The sequence below is a fragment of the Pygoscelis adeliae genome, unplaced genomic scaffold (assembly GCF_000699105.1).
Source record: "Pygoscelis adeliae isolate BGI_AS28 unplaced genomic scaffold, ASM69910v1 Scaffold359, whole genome shotgun sequence".
NCBI classification, from domain to species: Eukaryota; Metazoa; Chordata; class Aves; order Sphenisciformes; family Spheniscidae; genus Pygoscelis; species Pygoscelis adeliae.
Window position 1 is genome coordinate 1284173 of NW_008825553.1, and position 11269 is coordinate 1295441.

Consider the following 11269-nt stretch of genomic DNA (forward strand, 5'->3'; position numbering starts at 1 on the left):
CCCCGCCCCCGATTTCTTCCCTCTCATTTTCCCTCCCCATCCCATCCACTCTACAGCTCCGACGGTGAAGTCAACATAAGGGGCAGGCGGGTGGTTTCCTCTTCCTTGTGCCAGCAGCCGCTGTGTCGACAATGAAAAGCCAGGGAGGGATCAGCCCAAAGCTGTAAAGTGTGGGTTGGGTTTTTTTCTCTCTCTCAAATAAAAGTCCATTAATAATCAGCAAAGCGTTTAATGAGAGGCTAGAAGGAGTTCTCAGCATTAAGAGGGGATTAAGGGTAATCTTCATAGCTCATGCCTCCTTGCTGTGTGCAGGCGGTTCTGACCTGCTCTTGCCAAAAGGGCCCAAGGTAGGTAGGAGTGAGGCAGGGCTGGGACAGACAGCCCTGGGGGATGTAGGGCTGCGACTCACCTGATGAAGGGTCCCTGTGGGAAGGAAACAAGACATGGTTTAAGCACGATTAGTTTTGAAGCAGTCATTCACATTTAAAAATCATCATGATTTCCTCTTAATTAATCAGGGCTCCCCTTTAAGGAGGGGGCTGCAAGTTCTGCTGACATGAAAACGAGCAACTTTTCATCCTAACACACAGCTCTAATTCAAATTTGGCCAAACAGATCCTCTGCCAGTTTGCAATGCATGATTTGCTCCGGCAGGCATCGCAGCCCCTGCGCTGGGATGAAGCTGAACTGTTAAACCAGAAATTTTGTATCATATGGGTCCCTTACAGACCAGAGAGGGCATGTCCTGTCCTCAGTGTCTCTGGAGCGAACGTGCACGAAAAAGGTTTGATGCACAGCATGTTCCTCGCTATCTCGCCTGCAGAGGGGAAAGAACAGCCCCTGGGGCCATCCCACCTTCTGTGCTTGCTCCCAGAACACCAGCAGCTTCCCTGGCCGCCCCAGGCACAGAAGCAAAGTTTCCAGGAGTTGCGTATGACTCTGGAAGGAACCAAACGTTTGGATTTGGTACCTCAAGGCCCTGCTAGAGATGCTGACCCCCTACAGCCAGCTGGGAAACAGAAGGTACATCTTCTCCACCTGACCTCAGTCGGGCTGGCACTACAAAGAGCGGCAACTGGCTCAGGGAGCCAAAAGCGGTGTGGAATATCTTGGAACAGTGATTAGATTTTAGAAAGTCATGATCTCATCATGATCTCCTCTCCTGGGAGCGGGGAGAAAAGCATCCTCACGGATTAAAATTTTGGTTCCAAATTTTTCATTCAGCTCTGGGAGCAGGAAACTAATTTTCCTGGCTTTGTGTTTCTGTCAAACGCCGTGCTTAATTCTCTTTTCATATCGCTTTTATACTGGTTTGATACCGCTGATTTATGTGCAGCTACTCCTAATCTGTGGTAGTGAAAGGAAAGGCACACTCAGATCTGCTGTCCTAGATTTCACTGTATTATCTGCTGACTCCAACTACCCCGTCTCCCTCTCAGGTATTATTACAAAGGGAGTTTTCTAGAGTGCTCTCGACCATCCAGACCTGGTGATTTCTCCCCTGCCTACATTCAGAGTCCTGCTTTGCAGGCTCCAAGCCCTGGGTTGCAGCTTTGCCGAGTGCTTCCCTTCTGCCTCACAGCCCTCCACCCTCTCTCACCAATTCCCAGAGAGGTTCTTTGCTCTTCTTCTCCAGCTCTGCTAGGTCTTTCTGACTCCCCATTTTAGGTCATCAGGACACTTAGACACTTTTTATGCTGTGCCTCCCTCAAGGTCATAAATTTTAAAGGGGACTCGGGCACCAAGTGGGGTGTGCTGTACGCTCCCTTTTCCCAGCCCAAAGCTTTTTCCCCGATCCTCTGCTCTCTGTTCCTGTGGGGTTAATTCATCTCTTTTCAGAGGCCTCCTCAACCTAAGCTGGGTAAATCAGTGGTAGCTCCTAAAAAAAATTTAGCTCCTAAAAATATCTAGGAAAGACAACATGCCGGGATTTAACTGTACAGCTGCACTTTGAGAAGGGCGAAGTGCCTGGCTGCAGCTGGAGACTGTTTTGTCTCCCATCTCTCAACTCCGTCATGTCCTCCGTATGTTCTAGCAAATTCATCAGGCATGACTCACAGACCTTGCCTGTACGCATTCCCATCTGCTGACTGCCCCTTCCTAAAATTAGACCCTGCTCTTGTTGGCACAGGGGTTCAGTCACGGGGGAAGGTGAGGAGCTGCAGACCCACGTCCCTTCTTTGTGTCACAGCAGGGAGCTGAGTCCAGAAGGGACTGGTGCTCAGGCTGAGGAGGACGATCCGTCTCCCCTGCTCAGCTTGTCCTTGGCCCTGCTGCTGCAGCAGAGGCTGAGGACAGGACAATCATCTACTCCAGAGAGGAAGGACACCTCCCCCTGTGAAATCCTGGAGACCGCAATTGCTTGCTGCTCCTCCTTCTCAAGTCCCAAATTTGTGTGAACTTAGCCATGCACCTTTCAGCGACCTTTTTGTTCACTGAAGGACTCGGTAGAATCAGTCTGGGTCCCAACGGCTTGTCCAGACATTCCTATTCCTAAGGGTCTCACTGGTGGATGCGGGTCTCCCATCTGTCAGAAAGAGGAGCTCTGAAGGCTGGACTGTGGGCGTTGTGTGGGGGGGAGAGAAAGGAGTAAGGTCATTGCTCTGCTAAGTGTAGAACAGCACTGACCTTCTGCTGGGGAATTTTGTGCTCCCGTTATTTTCTCTGTTCCCAGGGGAACATTCATCGGGAGTGAAGTCAGTTGTTAGGAGACATTGACACTACAGCTAGAATATTTTCGGCCACATTCAGGCGGCTGGGACTGACTATAAATCCAACAAGTGTTACTGGAGACGTGCACACGTGCATCCTTCTTTTACTGTAGACCTCAGCCCCAGAAGGGCAGTGTTGTGCAACGGTTACAAAGCAATAAAAGTATTATTCTTTGATGAGAGTAAAAAAAAAATAAAAAAGAGTCCTTCTCACCCTACTGACCTCCTGGGGTAGTCGGAGTCCTAGCAGTCTTGTTAGCATTTACTGCCTTTGGGTTCGGGGCACAAGCTGGAGATTGTGAATTAAATTTGACCAGAGGAGAGGGAACAGGAGTCCAACCTGCTGCACAGAGCACTGGAAGGACTGTGCCAAGCCTACAAGGTAAAACCTTCCCCCCAGGATGCCGAGAAGGGCTTTGCACCGTGCAGCTCCCTTGGGAAGAGGCTCCTGGTGAGGTTGTGCAGGAGCCCAGCTGGTACCTCACCGCCCAGCTCACTTTGGCAAGGCTGGCAGCTAGGCAGATCCACCCTGCAGCTGGAAACTCAGCTGCACTCTGGAGTTGGGAATAAAGACGGAGCCTCAGGCTACTGCTTTCATGGCCTGCCCTTTTCACATTACAGTGGTCCACCGGTGCTGTTGCAGCATGTTCTGTCCTGTTAGCTGTAAGCGGAGAGTTGCCGGATGTCCTCCAACCATCTGAGACAGCCCGTCAGCCGCAAAACGCATATAAAAAAATTTTCTGTCAAACTAACAGGGAAAAGCAAAAGAAACACTCCCATTTACTACTCCTGAATTTCAAACCTCCAGAGTGCTCATCAAAGCATTCAGTTTTCATACTTCCAAGGCAGATTTTGCATTTCCTCCCAGCTGTCACTGTCAGGCTGTAATGGGAAACAACAGAGAAAACGTGGTATGTGGCTGGGAAGGATGAGATGAATGAGCTACTCGGCGGTCTGCTGTGTTGTCAAAAGAAACTCTTTCCAAGGGTCAGTTGTTTCACACATGTCTAATACAACTCATATTCTCAGCAGAGATCTCCTAGAACCTCACTGGTAATTAAGACATGGAGTACTTGCAATTTCCAGGTCCCATATCCAGAACCATGTACAGGAAGGACCGTGAACAAGGTCCTTTCCCACTCCCTTCCTTGCCCTTTGCTCTGTCTCCTGCCCGTGGCTGTGACTTTGCCTCTGTAAAGGCTCTGCTCTCCCTCCCTGCAGACAGCCCGTCGGCTCCAGTAAATGTCACAGTCAAACACCTGAAAGCCAACTCAGCCGTTGTGACTTGGGATGTTCTGGAAGATGAAGTTGTCATTGGATTTGCAATTTCCCAACAGGTATGGTGCCGACAGTTACCCAGTTTCGGTCATGTTCATCTTCACCCCAGGTCCCCTCAGTTTCCAAATTCTCTTGCTGCAGTTTAAGCCCATTCCTTCTCGTCCTGTCCCTCGTGGTCTGGGAGGGGACTTGGCTTCCCGTCCTCTTTGCAGCAGCGCTTCTTTTATCGGCAGCTGCAGAGAGGAAAGGGTCCGACGGTCTCCACGTCCGTGGTGGACAGGGCAGGAAGCAGTGGTCTTAGATGACAGCAGTGCACACGGGAGGCCTCTCCACCACTCTGTGCTCTCCTCTCTCGGCTTCCAGAAGAAGGACGTGCGGATGCTGCGCTTCATCCAGGAGGTGAACACCACCACCCGCTCCTGTGCCCTCTGGGACCTAGAGGAGGACACTGAGTACATTGTGCATGTCCAGTCCATCAGCATCCAAGGCCAGAGCCCTGCCAGTGAGCCAGTCCTCTTCAAGACCCCCAGGGAAGCTGAGAAACTAGCCTCTAAAAATAAAGGCAAGTGTGGGTGAGTTCCTATGTGGCCCCTGGGACGCCCAGCCAGCGTAGGGCTCTGCAGAGAGGAAAGCAGTATCCCGTACAATGAGAACGGCTGGGTTAAATGCACACAGGGCTGAGTGCCCTCTCCCAGCCCCACGTGGACAAGTGGGATGCCCTGAGTGTACCCAGCAGACAAGGCTGATGGGTGCACAAAGCGATAGGGAGATGCTGCCGAAGGCTGGCTGTTCATTTCTCCCGTTTCAGATGAGATTTAATAGGCAAAGTGAGGAGGAAAAGGTTTCCAGTCTGGGAGCTGTGTGTCCAGCAACCTTGCAAGCAGAGAATGCCAGGGGAAATTCCTAAGCAGGCTGTGAACTCTTGAGGAAATAGACCCCTGGATGGCACTGGGCACAACACCATTGTGCTCACAGGGCACTCGGGGGGATTCGCTGAGCCTCCTGTGCTTGGATTCCAGGACAGCAGGGGGAAATATACCCAGAGACTGCCGCTTTTCTTACATTTCAAATGCTTCTGCCAAATCACAGAATCACAGAAAGTTGAGGTTGGAAGGGGCCTCTTGAGATCACCTAGTCCAAACCCCTCGTCAGGCAGGGTCAAATAGAGCAGGTTGTCCAGGATCATGTCCAGCTGGGTTTTGAATATCTCCGCGGAGGAAATCAGGCACTTCCTCACTGGCAGCTCCTTCACTTGTTCCTCTTAAGACAAACCAGATTGTTGAAGGTTTTCTGTCAGCAAGAATCTCTGCTACAAAAAGGGCTAGGGAGTACAGGGGTCTGGGATATAAAGGGTTACTGCCTGCCTACTGAGGACCCAGCCTGTTGCAGGGCTTTTGGCCGTGGTTCCTAGGATGTTGTGAGTTCGTGACTCTTTCTGCTAAAATGATTTGGTGTCTGTAAATACTGAGTTGCTGTTCATCTGAAAGCACTAAGAGGAGCACTGCTTCCCTCCTTGGAGGCCTGAACTGTAATCTTCTTAGTGCTTTGAAGCCAAGGAGGCGCATTACGCCCTGCAAAAAGGCTCTACTCATTTCTGAATCCCATGGCTCCACTGAAAAATATCATGCCAGGCTCCACGCTCCTGAGCTGGGAGAGGAACTGCTGAAGCGTGCAAGGCTTTGTGACAGGCGCAGACGGCACTAACAGAGACCAGAGACAGACCAGAGGGAGCCGCGACGGGGCCAGATAACACATGGACTTACCCCATGGCAGCTCCTCTGTGGTAACTGCCTGTTGATCCCGTCTCACTGCCCCTCCCTCGCCCCATCTCCTGCAGGTTGTCAGGGGCAGTTGCTGCAGAGCAGCTGATGCTCTGCAAGTTTAAAGCGCAGCTCGTGCTGCTGGCTTGACTGACAGGCGAGGACTCTCTCCCTGCTAGCTTTGACCCTGACGCACTGATGGTTTGAGTCAAGGGCACTGTTAAACCAGTGTCTAGTGCAGCCGGAGCCGTGCGGTTAGGTTTCATGATCTCTCTTTCCCCTTGTGCAGATGAGGTGACAATGAAGGAGATGGCGAAGAAAAACCAACAGCTGCGAGCAGGGGAAATTCTCATCATTGTTGTGGTGTTGTTTATGTGGGCAGGTCAGTTCAATCTTTCTGTCAAAAGCACGTAATATCCCTAGGGCCTGCTGGCTCGCTTGGTTTGCACGTGTAATCATGTAAGACCTGAAAAGAAACCCTTCCTCCCATAAAGAGTACCGTATACTCAGCTGTAAGGGCACCTCAGTTCCCTCTGCAGCATCACAAGTCGGGCAGTGCCAAAAGCAGGTGAATCAGTGGTCTGATCTGCTCCAGCAGGAAGCAGATAATGGACTTGATGAACCAATTGCCTAATTCCCCATGGCTAATCCTGTAATCTCAATTCTTCCAGAATGCACCGATGATAATGCCCTCAGCCATCCAACAGGATGCCTCGAGCCCTTCAAATGATACAGGTCACTGTAATTATCTGCCTATTATATGACTCCAACTCTCATGCAGAACAGAAATTTAAGAGTCTTGGTCTCAACACCCACTATTATATATACACTAATACCCACTTCAAAATCAATTAAAGTAATGGAAGCATTGAAAGAACAAATGGCCCCAAACATCAAAACACCAATAAACCCAGATCCTCGCAACATCCACTATTAAATACTCTTTCTTTGTATTTTAATACGAAGAGGAGAGACATTAGCAGAAACATATTAAGTGAAAGGAAGGAAAAGTCTACACGAGCTTGGGATGGTGGGAGGAGGAAGGACTAGCATTAGCTGAAAGCTGCTATCCAAAAGGGTGCTTTGGACCCAAACTCCTGGCAATCTCTTGAAATTCCATGCTAGCCCTCATAGAATCATAGAATCATTAAGGTTGGAAAAGACCTCTAAGATCATCGAGTCCAACTGTCAACCCAACACCCCATGTCCACTAAACCACGTCCCTCCTTACACCCTGCAGCCACTAATCCTTTTAATCCAAGCGGAGGCTCTGCTACAAGACAGCTACTGTAGTATATGATTTTATAAGCAAGACCACGTGCCCAGCTGCAGCTGAGAGCACCCGGTGCTGTGGGAGGTGCAGTAAAGCCATTGTAGGGCCGCTTTGCTGTGGGATGCAATGGGCATAGCTAGGCACATACATTAACACAGCCTCTAACAGAGCATCAGATAAATGTGCTCCTTCAATATGAAGATCCCTCCCTATGTCTTTCTGTAATATGTACAAACATATAAATTAAATTTCCAAAGAGAACCAAGAGTTTTCCGACATGAGTTTGGGGCCACATTTCAATAGAGCTTATAGCAAATTGTACCTAGGACAGATCTCGCTCATATGTTTTAAACTAGCAAATAGGGAGAGGAAAATGCCTCTGACTCCTGCTCCATCAGCTTAGCATGTCTGAGGTGGCTGCAGCCAGCCCTTCAGCTTGTTCAGTTTGGAAATTACATGCATGAGTTAATGGGAAATAAAGTTTGCACAAGTTTGTCTTCTATTTAGAGCCCCAGCCTCCCCTGGCTGCCAGTCAGCTGCTGCTCCTGCTGCAGCGTAAAACATTAATGGAACAACACTTGCTCCCTGCGAGTCACAGAGCACGCTGCCCAAGGGGGAATGGTTCAGGTGACCCAAGGAAATTGGCAGGCCAGGAAATTAGCACTATGGTAAACCTACGATCCATAAAAGACAACCTTTGCCACTCGGTATTTAGACCTCTTGTCCCAGGCAAACCACTTTTCCACACTCAGAGTGTGTAAACAGTCGCACAGAGAATTTTCCTCGGTCAGAAGAGAAACCCACCACGATAGTATTGAGTGGTTGATGACTTTGACAACTTGTAGTTTCAGTGGTGAGCATAACGTTATGTCCTTTAAAGACAGTGGTCTGTCATCTCTGCTGCTGTAAACTTAACAATCCTGAACTGATAGGGGTTGCATCAGTTTACTCCAACAGAGGACTTGGCCCATTTATACTAGATTCTGCTGAGATGAGATACCTCCAGGGAGAGATGTGAAGAGGAAACCAGTCACTGATCTGAGATCTGTCACAAAAGAGGGGGATGGAGGGATTAACTGTGTCCTGTACAGTTCTGCAAGGTTTCTTACAAGTGAATCCAGGTGACACAGAATCAGATCCACGTATAATATTTTTTTGCCCTGGAAAGTCCTGAGTTTACCATGCACTATTTGCATTTCCAGAGACCGGACAGCAATTATTGCTAAAGATAACAAAATGAAAATCTAAACTAAATTACGAGGCTTCCAAAACCTCTAGTCCATGATCTTTTCAGCATTTATGTCAAGTTTTAGTCGTGCACGTTCAAATTTAAACGCCCTGCCAGTAAAAACAATCATGAATAATTACATGAAGTGACTGAACAAGTGATTCATCTCCCACTGTAGCATAATCTAAAACTCAGATCAGCATCTGAACAAAGAATTTGCTAAAACCACAATTTCCCTTCTAGACAGACAACTTACCTTTAAAAAGGAAAGTGGGTGGAGGCAAAATCTCTCTACATCTAGTGGGTTCTTTACATAAAGTCTCAATATATGGCCCTTAACCTTGCCTGGCCATAACCTGAATGTATGAGGATGTTTTAGCAAATGTTTTTTTCAGTGCTCTGAACTGAGACAAGACCCAAGCTCTTGTGCTGTCTGTCTTTCTGGTATTGTTCACAGCACTTTGCTTCTCTGTGCCTCAGTTTTACCATCAGAAATCACAGAGGGTGTGACTGTGGCAGATGTTAACCTGTTCTCCTAGGATCAGCCATTTGTTCACATACACAAAAAAGAATTTGGACCACTGTGTTTATCAGTAATACCTGGGGGCAGCTGTCATAACACCTCGCTTTATAAAGCGGTTTGTGATGGTCTGGTGAAAGCTTTACATATGCTTTGCTATTAGGGGAGCTGGAATATTTTTCAGTAAGGGAAAAGCAGCATCTGCCTGGGTCTGCTTAACCTCCGTGTTTGGAATCTGCAGGCAGAGAAGTTATTTGGTCAAAATATCATATAAAAGCTTCCAAGAAAGATATTTGCAGTCGTCTTACGTGCCATGGCTGCCCCTGCTTTTTTCTTCATGTGCCTGCATGTGTCAGAGGAAATTTCCACTGGCAGCTTTTGCTGCCGTCACTGTTGCATATTTGCAGATGTTGTCCTGCTGCTCAAAAGGCCCTGGCTTGTATCACACGCAGGCAGGTACGGTACCTGCCTCTCATCTGCCAGCTCCAGCTCCTTCTCTTCACCCCAGAGGGGAAAGATCAGAGGACACATTTTCACTAACCAGAAATTCCAGGAGCTCCTGTGTTTGCAAAGGAAAGATCCCATTTAACCACATGGTTAGTGTTGATCGCTATCCAGACATAGGGCTTAAAACACTTGTCCCATTTAATGACAGGGAAGTTGGAATATAATTAATCTTCTGTCCTTCTGTCTAACTAGTTTAGTATGGAATTAAGCATCGAGAAGGAAACAGCCAGAGGGTCGACTAGCTGTGTTAGAATATGATCCTTAGGAGCAATTGTGAATGCTGCTGAGATCTCTACCAGAAGGCACAAAGCTGGCTGGCAAGCAAGAGATCTCTTGATCTCTGCAGGCTCCAGGGGCTGACTTCATTTGTGTGATCACTAATGCTTTTTCCTGTTAGGGGTGATCGCCCTGTTTTGCAGACAGTACGATATCATCAAAGATAACGAGCCAAATAACAGCAAGGAGAAAGTCAAGAGCGCCTCGGAGAACAGCACTCCCGAGCACCAGAGCGGAGGGCTCCTCCGCAGCAAGGTGAGATGCTGCTGGCACGCAGTGGGGGATGGGGCAGACAATCAACTTCCCGCTGGGCTTCAGTTAAATTACCAAAAAAGCAGCCTCTGTTAAACATCCTCACTCCAGCCTCCTCCCTCCAGCTGGGATGCAGAAAGGAAATACCCCTTCACATCCACGCATGCCAGTACCACGGCTTCGTTAGTGGTCTGAGCCTCCCAGACGCATCAGGACACCAGCACGTCACTCCCACCTCTGGATTAGCCTGCACATCCATCAGTAAAACAGATTTCAATCCATATGTCTGAAATATCTGAACATCTCTGGAAGAAAAATGCACTGAGCAATGCTGCGGTCCCTGAGCTGCTTGGGTCCTTACCCCCACAGCAGCCCTTAGGTGGCACGTGGTAAAGGGGCTATTACTCTTCCAATTAACCGAAGAGCTGATCAGCAGGAGCGTGGCTGGTAATACACATGATGTTAAAGGTATGCCATATCCATAATGTAAGAGACTCAAGCCTATAATTTATACCAACTTATTTCAATTAATTTAACTTTCTTGTGTTTCTATTCACAACTTGTACTCCGGCACATCCCCACCACTTCACATTTACTTATTATTTGAAATAGTCCACTAATTCATGCTCATTCAGAAGCAGACAGTGATGAACATGCAACCCTAAAGCCTCAACTCTGGCCCTTTTTCATTATCCTGAGGGGATGGGAACAAGAACTTTCACAAAACCAAAAATTGACCAGCACACTGCACTGATCTCTGATGTGTTTTTTTTTCCCCTCTCTAGCGATTCCTATACATCCTTTCTTCCTTTGTCTCCTCTTCTCTTCTAGTTTCCAAAAAACAAGCCCTCAGTGAATATCATTGAAGCGTGACAGCCTGCCATCTCATAGATGGACTCCATTCCTCACTCTCACTTTCTGCCTCTGAGCCTTGATGACTAGGGAGGTGAAATATTGTTGGAGCAATTTGGAAAGAGACCTAGTGATTGTCACTTGCTGGCATACACCTCCTTGTCTGCGTTCTGCAAAACATCTGGCCAGAAAGAAAAATCCTGCAAAAAAACCCTGAAACCCAAACAAACAATTAAAATGGAAAAGCATCGGTGAGACAGCTGCTGCCGGTGATCCTGTACTGGACTCATGAATCACCCGGGCTGGAGCAACTTCTCACGCACTCCTCTCCACTCCTCACACTCCGTCTTCTGGAACAATTTTCCTGTCTTTGGAAGTGTACAAGGTTTTGTTGTATCTTTATTTTGTCTCACTGTCACTACATCTTGACAGTATTAACGTGAGCTCAGGCATCAGTTACTGTCACTCCTCTCCAAGCAAGAAAGGAGGAAAGCTCATCGCAGACACGACTAGCAACCAGATTTTGGCTGCTGTGTGCTCTCGGCTTGCTTTGTTCCATTGATATGTGTTGTGTAACACGTCTTGCAGGTGGGTTTTTAAAACAAAAAAAAA

The 11269-nt window shown here is 48.1% G+C and overlaps 1 protein-coding gene across 1 annotated transcript; it reads left to right on the forward strand.

Annotated features, from left to right (window-relative positions):
- Nucleotides 1–3814: 3814 nt before the first annotated feature.
- Nucleotides 3815–11269, forward strand: FNDC5 (fibronectin type III domain containing 5). Its single transcript, XM_009332208.1, has 6 exons — nt 3815–3839; nt 3933–4048; nt 4353–4551; nt 6039–6131; nt 9675–9808; nt 10637–11269. Exons 1-6 carry the CDS (start codon nt 3815–3817, stop codon nt 10676–10678), a joined length of 609 nt encoding a protein of 202 aa, XP_009330483.1. The 3' UTR covers nt 10679–11269.